The 19,646-nt window shown below is 47.4% G+C and overlaps 2 protein-coding genes across 5 annotated transcripts in view; both read right to left on the bottom strand.

Moving 5' to 3' along the window:
• The window catches only part of ZNF460 (zinc finger protein 460), a 107,562-nt gene that overhangs the window by 27,363 nt on the left and 60,553 nt on the right, over window positions 1-19,646 (bottom strand). The window lies entirely within an intron of this gene.
• On the bottom strand, window positions 3-13,300 carry ZNF304 (zinc finger protein 304). 4 transcript variants are annotated; one of them, XM_064367362.1, is made up of 3 exons: window positions 12,911-13,300; window positions 4,402-4,528; window positions 3-2,228 (listed from the first exon to the last, which is right to left on the bottom strand). In XM_064367362.1, exons 1-3 carry the CDS (start codon window positions 12,941-12,943, stop codon window positions 406-408), a joined length of 1,983 nt encoding a protein of 660 aa, XP_064223432.1. In that variant the 5' UTR covers window positions 12,944-13,300; the 3' UTR covers window positions 3-405. The 4 variants fall into 4 exon arrangements, with proteins under 4 accessions (XP_064223432.1, XP_064223433.1, XP_064223434.1 ...); XM_064367363.1 differs by lacking the exon at window positions 12,911-13,300 and adding an exon at window positions 10,976-12,899; XM_064367364.1 differs by lacking the exon at window positions 12,911-13,300 and adding an exon at window positions 11,025-12,899.

Here is a 19,646-nt window from a genome sequence, read left to right as displayed (position 1 = left end):
GTGGGGGTGGGAGGGTGGTCCTTGAAAATACTCATGATTCCCTGCAGGGAAGAGGAAAGCAAGCACAGGAGTCTGCCTTCCCTGAGCAAAATGGAGTGAGTGACACACACAGTTGGTAGGAATAAGATGGCTTCCGCCACAGGCACTGGCAGTGATATAATTCCATCAAGAGCCCCAGATAGTTACAAAGTGCAACACACCTCATGAAAGCTTCCCATATATGTGGTGCTTACCAGGAATCTCTCCAAGGTGGAATGAATATAGAAGGCTTATCTGCTAGCTGATGGTTCTCTCACAAAGGGTACTCATAAAGCATTACTCTGGTGTGAGTCCTACGAGGATGAACAAGAAGATGACACATTTTCTGGATTCATGAGGCCTTTCTCTTATGTGAATTTTCTAGTGTTAAACAAGTTTAAGAGATGCAGCTAAAGGGTCACCAAAACTGTTGCACTCATGAGGTCTTTCCCCAGTGTGTGCTTTCTGGTGACGAACAAGATGTGAGCTTCTGCTGTAGGCTTTCCCACATTCACTGCATACATAAGGCTTTTCTCCAGTGTGAACCCTCTGGTGTAGAATGAGGCCAGAGTTACGGCTAAAGAATTTCCCACATTCACTGCACTCATAAGGTCTTGCTCCAGTGTGAACTTTCTTGTGCTGAACAAGGTGGGAGCTACTAATATAAGCCTTCCCACATTCACTGCACACATAAGGCCTTGCTCCTGTGTGAACTCTCTGGTGCAGAATGAGGCTGGAATTGTGGCTAAAGCATTTTCCACATTCATTGCACTCATAAGGCTTTGCTCCAGTGTGAATTCTCTGGTGTACAATAAGGTTGGAGCTATGGCTAAAGAATTTGCCACATTCACCACACTCATAAGGCCTTTCTCCAGTGTGGATTTTTTGGTGTTGCACAAGTGTGTCTTTACGGCTGAAGGCCTTCCCACATTCACTGCACTCATAAGGCCTTGCTCCAGTGTGAATTATCTGGTGCTGAACAAGTGTGTCTTTGCAGCCAAAGGCCTTCCCACATTTGCTGCACACGTAGGACCTTGCTCCTGTGTGGACTCTCCGATGTTTAATGAGGCTAGAGTTATGGCTAAAGAATTTTCCACATTCTATGCATTCATAAGGCCTTGCCCCAGTGTGAATTCTCCAGTGTTCAATAAGGTGGGAGCTTTGGCTAAAGAATTTTCCACATTCACTACACTCATAAGGCCTTTCTCCAGTATGAAATCTCTGGTGCTGAACAAGTGTGTCTTTACGGCTAAAGGCTTTCCCACATTCATTGCACTTGTAAGGCCTTTCTCCTGTGTGAATTCTCTGGTGTTGAACAAGGTGGGAGCTTCTGCTGTAGGCTTTTCCACATTCACTGCAGTCATAAGATCTTTCTCCAGTGTGAACTCTCTGGTGCTGAACAAGTGTGTCTTTGCGGCTGAAGGCCTTCCCGCATTCACTGCATGTATAATGTCTTTTTCCAGTGTGAAATTTCTGGTGCATTTTTAGGTGGTGTAAGTGAATGAAGGCTTTTCCACACTCCTTACACACATGAGATGTTTCTCCACTGTGGCTTTTTCTGTGATTAATAAGAGCTGATTTCTCCTTGAACACATTTCCACATGGTAGGCATCTAAAGGGTCTCACCTCAGCATGTGTCATCTGGCTGTCAAGAAGCGTAAAGGTGTTCAGAAAGGCTTTCCCTTCATCACCACAAATGAAAAGCATCTGTCCATCATAGTCTCCTTGGTGTTGCCCAAGACTGGAGCTGGGTGGGAAGGACTCCATGCATTCAGTCCTTTCGCATGGACTCACCCTACTGTAAGTGGTCTGGTGCTGGAAGAGGCCAGAGCTGTCTGGTAAGTCCATCTCTTCCTCCCTGCATGTAAAGGATCTCCCTAACATGCAGACTGTACAGCTCTTCATAAATGAGGCCCCTCCATCATCCCCTCTGAAATAATTGTCTCCATTATGTTGCTTATGGTGCTGGTAAAATTTTGCACTGAATGAGAATCTTCTCCTACTCAGCCCATGTGTATACAGTTTCTGTGTAAGGTGTGATCCCTGGTGTTCGGTCAGGTGCAAAATGTCTTTCAAGAGTGGGTTACACAACTCACATGGGTGTGCTTTCTGGAAGAGACCTGGCTCAGCAGTCCTGACCTGTGACACTCCTTCTACAGAAATGCTCTGCTCTGAAGGTGCCTCCTCATTTTCTGCTTCACACCAAAAACCTGAAAGCAAAAAAATGCTGGTGAAGTGCACGTTGACTTTGGTGGGAGGCAGCAGCCCCATCACAAATGTGTGTTATCACCAATGCGAGTCCACTGGCTTGTTGGCAGGACAAGAGAGCTGGAAACAGTGTAAAGAAGGGCTGGTTGTCAGTAGAGGGCCTCTACAGGTCACAGAATGGAGGAACCCTAACTATGGGGTAAAATCCTAAAGACAATGGCGTACAGGATAGGAAGTAGAGGTGAAGCCTCTACCTGATATCTCTGGAAGAGGATTTCAGCAGTGCCTTGACTGCTAGTGTCAGGTGAGCCCTGTGCTAATAGGTGTGTCCATGCGTAGGAAAACCTGACTCCAAATAAGTAGCTGGTTCTCAAGGACTATTTAATCTGCACAATTCATGACATATTAAAAGCGAGCTAATGTTGAAGAGAGCAAGTGAAACATGGAGACAGAAAAGTGGGAAAACAGCCAAAGGATGGAAGACAGGTGAGAAATGACAAAAGGAAAAAGTGCCAAGAACGAGGGAAGAAAAGTAGATGTGCAGAATCACTATGGACCTTGGCAGCAAAACACTGACAAACACAAAACAAGCCGAAGGTTCCATTTGAACCCAGCCATAACAGACACCCTCTCGCAGCTCCCATTCAGCAAGAACAGGCCCTCCCCAGGTCTCCCATATTGTGGCTGGAGTGATGTCTGCCCTGTTAGGCACCCAAGGCTTTCTGCCCCTCTCCAGATGGGCAACTACGTGAAACTGGAAAATGAAAGCTGTAAAGCAAACAAAGGGCTGGTGAGTGGTGCAGGTAGACCAGTCCACAGAGAAAGCAGAATGTTTAGAAAAAATACTCTCCAAGGAGGATGTACCAGGATAGCCCTGTAATCACAAGAAATGATTGTGTCAGCTCCTGAACTTCCTGGCACAGTCAGGCCCCAGGAAATGTCGACAAGAGGATGGGGGCAGAACCTAGGACAAAGAGGTGCAAAGATAATGACACTGACTCAGGCAGTAAGCACCTGAGCTGTGTAGAATCTGCTTAGCAGACTGAAAAACCCATGAATCCTAACCGTTCCCTGCAAAGCTCTAGGACAACAGATGTTCAGATTACCCAGTGAAGGCAGAGACACTGAACACAGCCAGTCTTGGCACCCACAGCACCTACTCTGGGAAACAAAGAAGGGAAGGAGAAGAGTCACTGATAAGATGGACAGAAAGAGTGGCCCATGGGGAGCAAGGGAAGACTCAAACCCCACCACGAAGGACACCGCAGTGGGCAGTGGGAGAAAGGGCTGTGGACACAGCCTCTGAGATGGTCCCAGTGATCCCTACCTCCCAGCACTCTTGCCCCTGTGTAAGCTTCATCTTTTGATGGTAAGCTGGATGGACTGACTCATTTCCAAGGAATAGAATATGGCGAAAATAATGCAATGACACTTTCAATATTAGGTTACAATCCTGGGCTTCCATCTTAAACATTCTTTTGCTCACTTGCTCAGAGAGAAGTTAGCTTCCGTGTTATGAGGTACACTAGAGAAAGGCCAACTGAGGGCGGACTTTGGCCAACAGCCAGCAAGGAACAATGCTCACAGTCCAACAAGCCACAAGAAACTAAATCTTGCAAACAGCAATGTGAATGAGCTTGTAAGTGGATTCTTCTTAGATAAGACCATGATACTGGCTGAGAGCTTGATTAAAACTTCATGAGAGCCAAAAGCAACTGCATAAGAAGCTGTGATGAGGCTGGCTGCACTGACTCAAGCCTGTAATCCCAGCACTTTGGGAGGCCAAGGAGGAAGGATCGCTTGAGGTCAGGAGCTCTAGACCAGCCTAGGCAACACAGCAAGACCTCATCTCTACAAAAAGTAAAAATAGCTGGGCATGGTAGCATGCACATGCAGTCCCAGCTACTCGGGAGGCTGAGTGGCAGGATCACTTTACCCCAGGAGTTTGAGGCTGCAATGAACCATGATCACCACACTGCACTGTAGCCTGGGTGACAGAGTTAGACTCTGCCTCAAACCATAAAAAAAAAAAAAAATTGAAAATAACAAACAAGAAAATATGCTGTAAATAGATTCCCAATGCTCTGAAGCTGAGAGATAACTAATTTTCATTGTTTTATTGTTTGAAGTTACTAAGCTTTGCCATGTCGCGATAGATAACTAAAACACGCTTACCCAGTGTGGCCACAAGTGCAAAGTTCTCCAGCATCACATCACGGTACAGGAATCTCTGCGCTTCCTCAAGGAGTTCCCACTCGTCTCGAGAGAAGTACACGAACACATCCTCGAAGGTCACAGAACGCTGCCAAGGTGAGTACAGTTGAGTCCATAGCCAGCATCTCTCTCCAGAAGCCCCTCCTCCCCAGTCTATACACTCACACACCCAACCTAGCATCTCTCTCCAGAGGCCCTTCCTCCCCAGTCTATACACTCACACACCCGCCCTAGCATATCTCTCCAGAAGCCCCTCCTCCCCAGTCTATACACTCACACACCCACCCTAGCATCTCTCTCCAGAAGCCCCTCCTCGCCAGTTTATACACTCACACACCCACCCTAGCATCTCTCTCCAGAGGCCCTTCCTCCCCAGTCAATACACTCACACACACACCCTAGCACCTTTCCAGAAGCACCTCCTACACAGGCTATACACTCACACACCCACGCTAGCATCTCTCTCCACAAGCCCCCCCTCCCCAGCCTATACACTCACACACCCACCCTAGCATCAGTCTCCAGAAGACCCTCCTCCCCAGTCTATACACTCACACACCCACCCTAGCATCTCTCTCCAGAAGCCCCTCCTCCCCAGTCTATACACTCACACACCCACCCTAGCATCTCTCTCCAGAAGCCCCTCCTCCACAGTCTATACACTCACACACCCACCCTGGCATCTCTCTCCAGAAGCCCCTCCTCAACAGTCTATACACTCACACACCCACCCTAGCATCTCTCTCCAGAATCGCCTCCTCCGCAGTCTATACATTCACACACCCACCCTAGCATCTCTCTCCAGAATCGCCTCCTCCGCAGTCTATACACTCACACACCCACCCTAGCATCTCTCTCCAGAATCGCCTCCTCCGCAGTCTATACACTCACACACCCACCCTGGCATCTCTCTCCAGAAGCCCCTCCTCCCCAGCCTATACACTCACACACCCACCCTAGCATCTCTCTCCAGAAGCCCCTCCTCCCCATTCTATACACTCACACACCCACCCTAGCATCTCTCTCCAGAAGCCCCTCCTCCCCAGTCTATACACTCACACACCCACCCTGGCATCTCTCTCCAGAAGACCTTCTTCCGCAGTCTATAAACTCACACACCCACCCTAGCATCTGTCTCCAGAAGCCCCTCCTCCACAGTCTATGCACTCACACACCCACCCTAGCATCTCTCTCCAGAAGCCCCTCCTCCGCAGTCTATACACTCACACACACACCCTAGCATCTGTCTCCAGAATCGCCTCCTCCGCAGTCTATACACTCACACACCCACCCTGGCATCTGTCTCCAGAAGCCCCTCCTCCACAGTCTACACACTCACACACACACCCTAGCATCTCTCTCCAGAAGCCCCTCCTCCGCAGTCTATACACTCACACACCCACCCTGGCATCTGTCTCCAGAAGCCCCTCCTCCACAGTCTATACACTCACACACACACCCTAGCATCTCTCTCCAGAGGCCCTTCCTCCCCAGTCAATACACTCACACACACACCCTAGCACCTTTCCAGAAGCACCTCCTACACAGGCTATACACTCACACACCCACGCTAGCATCTCTCTCCACAAGCCCCTCCTCCCCAGCCTATACACTCACACACCCACCCTAGCATCAGTCTCCAGAAGACCCTCCTCCGCAGTCTATACACTCACACACCCACCCTGGCATCTCTCTCCAGAAGCCCCTCCTCCCCAGTCTATACACTCACACACCCACCCTAGCATCTCTCTCCAGAGGCCCTTCCTCCCCAGTCAATACACTCACACACACACCCTAGCACCTTTCCAGAAGCACCTCCTACACAGGCTATACACTCACACACCCACGCTAGCATCTCTCTCCACAAGCCCCTCCTCCCCAGCCTATACACTCACACACCCACCCTAGCATCAGTCTCCAGAAGACCCTCCTCCCCAGTCTATACATTCACACACCCACCCTAGCATCTCTCTCCAGAAGCCCCTCCTCCGCAGTCTATACATTCACACACCCACCCTAGCATCTCTCTCCAGAAGCCCCTCCTCCACAGTCTATACACTCACACACACACCCTAGCATCTCTCTCCAGAAGCTTCTCCTCCCCAGTCTATACACTCACACACACACCCTAGCATCAGTCTCCAGAAGACCCTCCTCCCCAGTCTATACATTCACACACCCACCCTAGCATCTCTCTCCAGAAGCCCCTCCTCCGCAGTCTATACACTCACACACCCACCCTAGCATCTCTCTCCAGAAGCCCCTCCTCCACAGTCTATACACTCACACACACACCCTAGCATCTCTCTCCAGAAGCCCCTCCTCCGCAGTCTATACATTCACACACCCACCCTAGCATCTCTCTCCAGAAGCCCCTCCTCCACAGTCTATACACTCACACACACACCCTAGCATCTCTCTCCAGAAGCCCCTCCTCCCCCTCTATACACTCACACACCCACCCTGGCATCTCTCTCCAGAAGCCCCTCCTCCCCAGCCTATACACTCACACACCCACCCTAGCATCTCTCTCCAGAAGCCCCTCCTCCCCAGTCTATACACTCACACACCCACCCTAGCATCTCTCTCCAGAAGCCCCTCCTCCACAGTCTATACACTCACACACCCACCCTGGCATCTCTCTCCAGAAGCCCCTCCTCAACAGTCTATACACTCACACACCCACCCTAGCATCTCTCTCCAGAATCGCCTCCTCCGCAGTCTATACATTCACACACCCACCCTAGCATCTCTCTCCAGAATCGCCTCCTCCGCAGTCTATACACTCACACACCCACCCTAGCATCTCTCTCCAGAATCGCCTCCTCCGCAGTCTATACACTCACACACCCACCCTAGCATCTCTCTCCAGAAGCCCCTCCTCCCCATTCTATACACTCACACACCCACCCTAGCATCTCTCTCCAGAAGCCCCTCCTCCACAGTCTATACACTCACACACACACCCTAGCATCTCTCTCCAGAAGCTTCTCCTCCCCAGTCTATACACTCACACACACACCCTAGCATCAGTCTCCAGAAGACCCTCCTCCCCAGTCTATACATTCACACACCCACCCTGGCATCTCTCTCCAGAAGCCCCTCCTCAACAGTCTATACACTCACACACCCACCCTAGCATCTCTCTCCAGAATCGCCTCCTCCGCAGTCTATACATTCACACACCCACCCTAGCATCTCTCTCCAGAATCGCCTCCTCCGCAGTCTATACACTCACACACCCACCCTGGCATCTCTCTCCAGAAGCCCCTCCTCCCCAGCCTATACACTCACACACCCACCCTAGCATCTCTCTCCAGAAGCCCCTCCTCCCCAGTCTATACACTCACACACCCACCCTGGCATCTCTCTCCAGAAGACCTTCTTCCGCAGTCTATAAACTCACACACCCACCCTAGCATCTGTCTCCAGAAGCCCCTCCTCCACAGTCTATGCACTCACACACCCACCCTAGCATCTCTCTCCAGAAGCCCCTCCTCCGCAGTCTATACACTCACACACACACCCTAGCATCTCTCTCCAGAAGCCCCTCCTCCGCAGTCTATAAACTCACACACCCACCCTAGCATCTGTCTCCAGAATCGCCTCCTCCGCAGTCTATACACTCACACACCCACCCTGGCATCTGTCTCCAGAAGCCCCTCCTCCACAGTCTATACACTCACACACACACCCTAGCATCTCTCTCCAGAAGCCCCTCCTCCGCAGTCTATACACTCACACACCCACCCTGGCATCTGTCTCCAGAAGCCCCTCCTCCACAGTCTATACACTCACACACACACCCTAGCATCTCTCTCCAGAATCCCCTCCTCCCCAGTCTATACACTCACACACCCACCCTGGCATCTCTCTCCAGAAGCCCCTCCTCCACAGTCTACACACTAACACACCCACCCTAGCATCTCTCTCCAGAAGCCCCTCCTCCGCAGTCTATACACTCACACACCCACCCTAGAATCTCTCTCCAGAAGCTTCTCCTCCCCCTCTATACACTCACACACCCACCCTGGCATCTGTCTCCAGAAGCCCCTCCTCCACAGTCTATACACTCACACACACACCCTAGCATCTCTCTCCAGAATCCCCTCCTCCCCAGTCTATACACTCACACACCCACCCTGGCATCTCTCTCCAGAAGCCCCTCCTCCACAGTCTACACACTAACACACCCACCCTAGCATCTCTCTCCAGAAGCCCCTCCTCCGCAGTCTATACACTCACACACCCACCCTAGAATCTCTCTCCAGAAGCTTCTCCTCCCCCTCTATACACTCACACACCCACCCTGGCATCTGTCTCCAGAAGCCCCTCCTCCACAGTCTATACACTCACACACACACCCTAGCATCTCTCTCCAGAAGCCTCTCCTCCCCAGTCTATACACTCACACACCCACCCTAGCATCTCTCTCCAGAAGCCCCTCCTCCACAGTCTATACACTCACACACACACCCTAGCATCTCTCTCCAGAATCCCCTCCTCCCCAGTCTATACACTCACACACACACCCTAGCATCTCTCTCCAGAATCCCCTCCTCCCCAGTCTATACACTCACACACCCACCCTGGCATCTCTCTCCAGAAGCCCCTCCTCCACAGTCTATACACTCACACACACACCCTAGCATCTCTCTCCAGAATCCCCTCCTCCCCAGTCTATACACTCACACACCCACCCTAGCATCTCTCTCCAGAAGCCCCTCCTCCACAGTCTATACACTCACACACACACCCTTGCATCTCTCTCCAGAAGCCCCTCCTCCCCCTCTATACACTCACACACCCACCCTGGCATCTCTCTCCAGAAGCCCCTCCTCCCCCTCTATACACTCACACACCCACCCTAGCATCTGTCTCCAGAAGCCCCTCCTCCACAGTCTATACACTCACACACACACCCTTGCATCTCTCTCCAGAAGCCCCTCCTCCCCCTCTATACACTCACACACCCACCCTGGCATCTCTCTCCAGAAGCCCCTCCTCCACAGTCTATACACTCACACACCCACCCTGGCATCTCTCTCCAGAAGCCCCTCCTCCACAGTCTATACACTCACACACACACCCTAGCATCTCTCTCCAGAATCCCCTCCTCCCCAGTCTATACACTCACACACACACCCTAGCATCTCTCTCCAGAATCCCCTCCTCCCCAGTCTATACACTCACACACCCACCCTGGCATCTCTCTCCAGAAGCCCCTCCTCCCCAGTCTATACACTCACACACACACCCTAGCATCTCTCTCCAGAATCCCCTCCTCCCCAGTCTATACACTCACACACCCACCCTGGCATCTCTCTCCAGAAGCCCCTCCTCCACAGTCTATACACTCACACACACACCCTAGCATCTCTCTCCAGAATCCCCTCCTCCCCAGTCTATACACTCACACACCCACCCTAGCATCTCTCTCCAGAAGCCCCTCCTCCACAGTCTATACACTCACACACACACCCTTGCATCTCTCTCCAGAAGCCCCTCCTCCCCCTCTATACACTCACACACCCACCCTGGCATCTCTCTCCAGAAGCCCCTCCTCCCCCTCTATACACTCACACACCCACCCTAGCATCTCTCTCCAGAAGCCCCTCCTCCACAGTCTATACACTCACACACACACCCTTGCATCTCTCTCCAGAAGCCCCTCCTCCCCCTCTATACACTCACACACCCACCCTGGCATCTCTCTCCAGAAGCCTGTCCTCCCCCTCTATACACTCACACACCCACCCTAGCATCTCTCTCCAGAAGCCCCTCCTCCCCCTCTATACACTCACACACACACCCTTGCATCTCTCTCCAGAAGCCCCTCCTCCCCCTCTATACACTCACACACCCACCCTAGCATCTCTCTCCAGAAGCCCCTCCTCCGCAGTCTATACACTCACACACCCACCCTAGCATCTCTCTCCATAAGCCCCTCCTCCGCAGTCTATACACTCACACACCCACCCTTGCATCTCTCTCCAGAAGCCCCTCCTCCCCCTCTATACACTCACACACACACCCTAGCATCTCTCTCCAGAAGCCCCTCCTCCGCAGTCTATGCACTCACACACCCACCCTAGCATCTCTCTCCAGAAGCCCCTCCTCCACAGTCTATACACTCACACACACACCCTAGCATCTCTCTCCAGAATCCCCTCCTCCCCAGTCTATACACTCACACACCCACCCTGGCATCTCTCTCCAGAAGCCCCTCCTCCACAGTCTATACACTCACACACACACCCTAGCATCTCTCTCCAGAAGCCCCTCCTCCCCCTCTATACACTCACACACCCACCCTGGCATCTCTCTCCAGAAGCCCCTCCTCCACAGTCTATACACTCACACACACACCCTAGCATCTCTCTCCAGAAGCCCCTCCTCCCCCTCTATACACTCACACACCCACCCTAGCATCTCTCTCCAGAAGCCCCTCCTCCCCAGTCTATACACTCACACACCCACCCTAGCATCTCTCTCAGAAGCCTCTCCTCCCCAGTCTATACACTCAGACACCCACCGTTTAGTCCCTTGGCTCCGTAGCCTCCCAGCTAAGAGGAGATACAGACCTTGGCACCGCTGGAGTCTGCTCTCTCCTCATGTCCCTCTCACCACTGTGTCCAGCCCAGAGCAGAACCAGGCAAGTGTGCAGACAGATACCATCTCAACTCTTGGTCTGGCATCACCAAATACTCTTCTACTAACCAGTTCTCCTGGTGTTGTCCAGGCGATGCCTCTAAACACAACCAAACTTCAGCTCCATGTTCTCCCATGAGCTGCCAATATTAGAGTCTTAAGACCATTAGTTCACAGTCCTCCCAACACTCACAATTACTCTTTGGAACACACCTTCCTCACATCTGAGATCCCCAGTGCCACTGGCCCATCCCATATGCACCTCAATGACATCCCTCATCCCCCATGTCAGTCTGCACACAGTGTCCTGGAAGTCCTCGTGTCTTCACACCATGCACCACTGCCACCCAGGTGCCTAAGCAACAGGCCCAGTTTTCTCTCAGTCTCCAGTTTCAACCTTCTACGTCAGTAACAGCATTACCACCATGACTTGAAGATACCCCATCCCACTCCACACATTGGCCACCATTTTTTTCAACTTCTTCACCAGGACCCTTCCCCAGAACTAAAAACCTGTGTGTTTTCTTAAGGCCTCAACTAAGATGTCAACTGAGATTTCTTAACCTAAATATGGCCAAAGCCTAACTCTCGATATAACCACTAAAATTCATACCTGCTGCCAACTTCTCCATCTCAGTTGATGGCATTTCTATAATTTTACCAGCTACAGCAAAAATAAATAAACCAATCTTCGGATCAACCATGACTCTCTTCTCTCATTCGCCCTTCACACCAAAAAATCCAATCACCCTACTTAAAAAAAGGAAAATTCAGCAACTTCTCTCACCTCCACAGGCACACCTCTAGACCAGACACCATCAACACCACTGCAGTAGCTCCTCCCTCATGCCCACAGTCTGTTCTCAACCTGAAAGCCAGAGACAGCTTGTTAAAATCCGAGTCAGACCATCTCTTCCTCTGCTCCAAATCTCCCACGAGTTTCACCAAACTTAGGATAGGGGTCCAGCTTCTCGGCCAGCCATTCCTGCCTAACTCCTTCCTCTGATATCTGTTTCCAAAAAGGTAATTAAGACCTGAGGTTCCCTGAGCACTCCCAACTCAATCTCACCTACAAGCATTTGCAGTACCTGTTCCTAGGTCTAATATACTCTTCCAGTGCTCATGCCATTGGCTGTCAGGTGGGGACTTCTCTACATAAGTCGATACAACTCACGGTCTGGATTCAGGACACTAAGCTAGAAATGACCCCCATTCACCGCCCCCAGTGTCAAGTGAAGACAGACATGTGAAGAATCCCAGGATATCACTATGTCTCATCAGAGAATCTGGTCAGCCTTATAAAATACATATACAAAACCCATATATTCTCCAATCTCTGCTGCCACCACTCTAGCCCACCCACTATCAACGCTCACCTGGACTATTTCAGTAGATTCCAACTCGATCTCCCCGTCTACCTCTATGCTCCCCAGTCTACCCACTCTGTAAGCAGAGGGAGCCTTTTAAGAACTGCGTCAGAGGACCTCCCTTCTCTGTATCAAACCTTGCATGAGTCCCAACACCGTTAGAAGAGAGGACCAGCTCCTGAGGCTGCCATTCCAGGCCTGCCTCTGATCCCCTATTCTCTGTTCTCACCAGGCACAGACGGTTCCCAGAACCTTCCAAGCTCATTCTCATCTCCACGCATGCATTTGTACGAACTGCCCCTGCGCCTTCGAATCCGTTCCGCACCTTCTGCCATTGACAAGGAAAGCGGAACCCCTCCGCATAATGCGACGGAGTGAAGTGCGCGATGAGAGCGAACATCCCAGGAGACACCAACCAGGCCGCTGTACGCTGGAGGGATTCCCCCACTCACCTGAACCCGGTCCATCAGCACCGCCGCTGCCATGAGAAGGGGGTGAACGGGGCGTGCCCTGCGGCCTCAGCCAAAACCCCACGCCTCCCCCGCTCGACGCCCTCGGGCTGAGTGTAGCGCTCCAAGCCTCAGTCTACCCGGTGCAAAAACGCTCACACGACTAATGCGGCGGCCTCCGGGGGAGACAAGGACAGAGGGCGTGTGTGGAGGCCTCGGCCAGAGCGCAGCCCCGGCAGACACCTCCGCGGGAGGCCGCCCGTCCCACGACAGGGGTCATGGATCGTAACAAAAGCGCGGAGGAAGGTCCTGGCGTCTTCACTGCCTCTCCTTGCCTGGTTCGGAGAGAGCCGAGTAGGAAAGTCCACCCAACCCGAGACTCAGCCTTCTCAACCAGAATGCACGGACCGGGCGAAGGAAAAATACGTCACGGCGGCGACGCCAGAAGTCCCGCCCCTGCTGGCGGGAAGCGCCCAGTTTCTGGGCTGTCATTGGCTGCACGCCGGCCAGAAATGCGAAGCGCGGGGAGGGGAAGAAAGACTGGGAAAACGGTGTCTGGGAGGCCAAAGCTGTTGTTAAAGGGTATGCACCCTGACTTCCCTGGCCACTTGGGAGAACGCCACGCCACTGAAGTCGCCAGCAGGCGACCCATTATTTAATCCTCCTGCTTCTGAAGGCCTGGGAGACCTGCTTCGCCTCTGTCAGCTTTGGGGATTGAAATGTATTAATAAATTGAACAATGTCTGTATCTCGCTTGTGGGCCTTTTTGTAAAACATTAAATGTTCTCCTAATTTTTTGTTAACATGTAAGAAAACAGATGTCATGCTCCTTTTCTGCTGGCTGCACAGGAAGCATGGTGCCGCTTTCTGCTTCTGGTGAGGCCACAGGGAGCTTTTAATTATGGCGAAAGGCGAAGGAGGAGCTTTGCATGTAACATGGCGAAAACATGAGCCTCTTCTAATTCATTGATTCCCAATTTGGTAGGTGGTTTTACAGCATTAGCTTCACTATGAACTTATAAAAAACTGTAAACTCTTGGACCCAATTTATACCTTCTGATAAAGAAACTCTGGAGATGGGGCTCTAGCTCAAGTTCAAGAACTGAAGGTCTTTCAAAGTCATTAGCCAAAAAAAAAAAAAAAGTAAGATGGAAAACACTACAACCAACTTCATGGAAACATGGGAAGTGAGGTAAAAAGTACTTAACACCGGGCCTGGCACATAGCGCTAGATACATACAGGCTATTAGCAGTCTTCTTCAACACAAGGTTCTCACATTGCTTTAGGAAGACAAATCAAAGATCCACCTTTTCAGGATCACTGGTGATTTTGAAAAAAACAAACAAAGCAGCCAAAAACAAAGTGCAATCATTCCCTCGCTCGTCAAGTAGCATCATTGGTAATGGTTATAATTTTTGTTTTGTTTTGTTTTTGTTTTGTTTTGCTCTTGTTGCCCAGGCTGGAGTGCAATGGCACGATCTTGGCTCATGGCAACCTTTGCCTCCCAGGTTTAGTTGATTCTCCTGCCTCAGCCTCCTGACTAGCTGGGATTACAGGCATGTGCCACCACGCCCAGCTAATTTTGTATTTTTAGTAGAGACAAGGTTTCTCCATGTTGGTCAGGGTGGTCTTGAACTCCTAACCTCAGGTGATCCGACCGCCTCAGCCTCCCAAAGTGCTGGGATTACAGGTGTGAGCCAGCATGGCCAGCCCGGTAATGGTTATAATTTTTGCACAAAAACACATCTATAGACTCATTTAATTGAAAAAAAATCACATGCAGGAGGGTTTCATAAACTACAGGTAGGTCTATTGTCCAAAAGACATATTCTTATAGGCCATATGATTCAAAACACAGACCTATCAAGACTAATTGTTCTTCATAGTTTTTAACTCCACTGTTCACTTAAGTATCACTGTAGTTAAAATTTTATAACCTGGTTTATGAGATGACATAGAAATTATTCATATAGGAAAAATATATATACACACATAATTTTTATATGTACACATGTAAAATTTACATACACACATACATAATTACATATATGTATAATATAAATTATCTGTCTCCACTCCAAGCCAATATAAATTTAGGTGTCAGGGACACAATGGAATAACATGTTGAAGGAGTTACAGATATAACTGCCAACGAATTTCTATGCATAGCAAATGCACTGACTAAGAAAAACTGTGAAATAAGACTATTTGAATCCCAAAATGAGAAGTTTAATGGAAAAAAATTACTGGCGTAAAATAACACTTTTAAGATCCTTCCTAAGGTTGAAGGAAAGTGATCCCAGGTGACTCGTCTGTGATGATATAAGCAATGAGGATCTGAGAGAGGGGTGCATCTGTGGATCAACAAGACCACTCATTATCATTATAAAATATTAATATTTACTTCTGGAGACAGAATGGTGGAATTAGCTTGCATATCTTCAATAGTATATAAACTGACATGGGCCAATTAATTAATGTATAAATTTCTTATATTTCCTCAGGAGAGCAAAGACATTAACTCTAATGTATTAAATAACTGTTTTAAAGCTTAAACATTAACTGAATCAGAGTATATATCTTACAAATTTGAAGAAAATGTAAAGAAATAAAACATTTAAAAAAATAAAGCACACACACAACCAGAGGATGTATATAAATCCAAACGTATCAGCTGCTTCATGAAACAAGTGTGGAATAAATTTTTGAATTAGCAGTTAGTAATTTCTGAAGTGTTAAAAATTTCCAAAAGGCCAGGCACAGTGGCTCATGCCTATAATCCCTGCAATGTGGGAAGCTGAAGCAAGAGAATTGCTTGTAGTCAGGAATTCTTTTAATAGATCAGCCTGAATCACATAGCAAGGCCCTGTCTGTACAAAAAAAGTCACAGCAGGGTGTGGTGGCACAAGCCTGTAATCCTAGCTACTCAGGAGACTTGAGCCAAGGCTGCAGAAAGTTCTGATGGTGTCATGGCACTCCAGCCCAGGTGACACAGTACGACTGTCTCTCAAAAAAAAAAAAAAAAAAATCCAACAGTAGTATGGCTACAAGAAACACTTCTAGAGTATAATATTAGAAAACTATATGAAACAGCTTTGGGAAAAATATATTTAATAAACACAGATTTAATACAACAATTAAAGAATTAACACATGAAAAAGAATTTATATCAGAAAACATCAATATTAAAGAAACGATTATGGTGGCTCATGCCTGTAATCCCAGAACTTTTGGGAGGCTGAGGCAGGTGGATCACCTGAGGTCAGGAGTTTGAGACCAACCTGGCCAACATGGTGAAACTCCATCTCTACTAAAAATACAAAATTAGCCAGGCATGGTGACAGACCCTTGTAGTCCCAGCTACTCAAGAGGCTGAGGGAGGAGAATCACTTGAACCCGGGAGGCAGAAGTTGCAGTGAGCTGAGAGATTGCGCCATTGCACTCCAGCCTGAGCAACAAAAGCAAAACTCCATCTCAAAAAAAAAAAAGAGAAAAATAAGAAACGATCACCAAGAAATTGTATTTTGAACTGTATATAATGTATAATGCTGACTTGTATTACATAAAGCAACAATTAGTAAAAGGATAGACATAAATTTATTAATATGTTGAGCATTGTTATATCAGCTATCACAGTAATTAATAGAAACAACCAGTATAAAATGGCTAAACTTCTAGTGAACTCTCACGCCAAGATTGATAATTCTGGTCTAATAAATACAAATATAGGATGTCTATATTTAGTACAACTGAGTATTTACAGAACTACCAAAATAGATGACTACAAAGTATCTTCAATTCACATAGAGTGACATAATACACAGGATGCAATCAAGACATGAATCAATAAGAGAGATTCATGGAAAATATGAAAAGAAGTGTTTGGAAATTAAGTTACAAAATACCGGATAACTCATGCATCATAAAATTAAAGATAGTTAAAAATGTAACTTTTTTCAAATAATGGTACTTCCATATATTCTTTAGAGATGTGTTTAATAAAATTTTATAGGGACGGTTATAGCTTTAAATACAGATAATATAAGTAAAAAATGATCATTAACGATAATAAATTTATATCAAAAATACTGAAAATAATCCACAGCAAAGAAAAGCACACTAAGAGAATGATTCCATTCCTATGAATTTCAATATCAAACAAAAATATATTAGTGATAAATAAGGTGTAAAGTTATTAATGAAAAAAATTAAGCAAAGTAAAATTCTGGTAAGTTTCCTCTAAAGTGTAAGATGGAATTTGCAATCTGAGTTTCATTTTAAAATTCTGATATTACTGATTCTACTTTCTGTTATCTGGGGTATGGGTATTGGTATTTACTACATTTATCTTTTTATCTATTTTAAATATGTATAAACAAGATAAAATGGACAAACTGCCAGTGTTCAGCTTGATGAATATTTTCATATCAACATCTGTATAACCCCCAACCATACAAAGTTGCAGAAAATTCTCAACAGCCCTGAAAAGAGGTATCCATTATTCTGTCCTTTATCACCATGTTTAAGATTTCCCTGTTTTTCTTTTTGGACTTATCTACAGAACTCTACAATATGTGTCTTACATATTATCGTCAATGTCTTTTTCTATGAGATTCACTGGTGCTGTTGCATGAACTAGTGGTGGGGGTTTTTGTCCTCTTATTTTTATATTTTTTTGTGAAGTTGTAGTTTTAATTGCTGTGTTTTCTTCCATTTTATGACTACAGTTGATCCTTGAATGACACAAGTTTGAGCTGTGTGGGTTCACTCATACATAAATTTTTTTCAACAGATATATAGGACAAATTTTTTGAGATATGAAAAATTGGGAAAAAAATCACAGATGAACTGTGTAACCTAGAAATACGGAAAAAATTAAGAAAAGCTACATGTCATGATGTATAAAATATATGTAGATACTAGTCTTTTCTCACTACCACAAACTATATACAAATCTATTTTTTTCTTATGTTTATTTTAGGTTCTGTGTATATGTGCAGGTTTGTTTCATAGGTTAATTGTATGTCACAGGGGTTTGGTGTACACATTATTTTGTCACCACCAGTAGGTAGTTTTTCAATACTGACCCTCTCCCACCCTCCACCTTCAAGTAGGCCTCAGTGACTACTATTTCCTTCTTAGTGTACATGTGTACTCAATATTTAGTCCACGTGTACTCTCATTTATAAGTGAGAACATGCAGTATTTGCTTTTCTGTTCCTGCATTAATTCGTTTTGGGTAATGACCTCCAGCTACATCCATGTTGCTGGAAAGGACATGATTTCTTTTATGGCTGCATGGTATTCCATGATGTATGTGTACTTCATTTTCTTTATCCATGCCACTGTTGACGGGCATCTAGGTTGATCCATGTCTTTGCTATTGTGAATAGTGCTGCAGTGAATACACAGGTGTGTGTTTCTTTTTGGCAGAATTATTTATATATTTTTGGGTATATACCTAGTAATATATACTGGGTCAAGTGGAAAGTCTGTTTTTGTTTTGTTTTGTTTTGAGACAGAGTTTCGTTCTTGTTGCCCAAGCTGGAGTGCACTGGTGCAATCTCAGTTCACTGCAACCTCTGCCTCCTGGGTTTGTGATTCTCCTGCCTCAGCCTCCTGAGTAGCTGGCATTATAGGCACATGCCACCACACCTGGCTCAGCCCTCGGCGCGAAAGCGCAAGGAATGGAATTCTGGGTAATGTCGTCTGTGCCCTATAAGTGCCTACGCACCTGTGCCTGTTCGGTTCTCCGTGGGTAAACTTAAGCGGCGCCGCTAGGACATATGTAGAAATAACGTCTCCGGGTTCCAACCACAGGAATCGAACTTCACGTCCCTCAAAGAAGAGTACTCACATTTCTGTGGCTGTTGGAGGCACAGAAGACGCCTTCCTTTTCCTGTGTGGCCCTGGGCGCACTCCTTCACCCCTCCGGGAACTGGGGACCGAGACTTAAAATGAAAAGTAAATTCAGTCTTTTGCTCCAGGACCTGCGGGGCAGTAACATTAATAAACGGACCTTTATTCAATGGTTACAAAGTTGTGGTCCCTAGACCAGTAGCATCTTCATAACCTGCCAACGTGATGGAGACAGGCTCTGTGGCCTGACACAGGCCTACTGAATCAGGAACTCTAGGGATGGGATGCAGCACCCATGAGTCTACCACGACTAGAATGGGAAATACTGCTTTGCTCCTCAAAGGAATTTGCGTAAAAAGTATTTATTACATTGTATTCAATTTTTAAAAGAAGTTATTATTGTCATTACCATTAACATCAAAATGCTTTCACATATACTCTGTGAAGCCTCAGTAGGATCCTTGGCATTTATCAAAACATAAAATATAATGACACCTTAACTCAGCAGCTAGCCTCATAGGTATGATTAAAAGTTTTACATGAATGCACATATTTGGCTTATTTCTTAAACAGTTGAGAAAAAGTGCTCCTAGAACTATAGGTAGGCATGCTGCTCAAGAGACTCATTGTTACAGGCCACAGGATTCAAATTTTGGGACTATAATCCCAGTTACTCTGGAGGCTGAGACAGGAGAATGGCTTCAGTCTAGGAGTTCCAAGCTGCTATGAGCGATGATTCTAACACTGTACTCTAGCCTGAGTGACAGAGCGAGACCCTGTCTCTAAAACTAAAATTTTAAGAAGATTCAGATTTTGGACATAGCAGGACTAACTGCCCTCAGGCTTAAGTGGAGAGTAGAATCCATCCAGTTTCAAGTT

Source organism: Aotus nancymaae, unplaced genomic scaffold, assembly GCF_030222135.1.
Source record: "Aotus nancymaae isolate 86718 unplaced genomic scaffold, 86718_ANA_hifiasm-v0.15.2.pri h1tg000069l, whole genome shotgun sequence".
Taxonomy (NCBI): Eukaryota; Metazoa; Chordata; class Mammalia; order Primates; family Aotidae; genus Aotus; species Aotus nancymaae.
This window is presented reverse-complemented; position numbering and strand designations above follow the sequence as displayed.

Excerpts from the sequence above, each read along its gene's own strand:
- ZNF304 (XM_012473116.3), bottom strand. The coding sequence starts at position 4,621 with ATGCTAGGTTGGGTGTGTGAGTGTATAGACTGGGGAGGAGGGGCTTCT. Across the intron at positions 2,229-4,401 it reads TGCACTTGTGGCCACACTGG|GTTTTTGGTGTGAAGCAGAA; the intron begins GTAAGCGTGTTT and ends TTTTGCTTTCAG.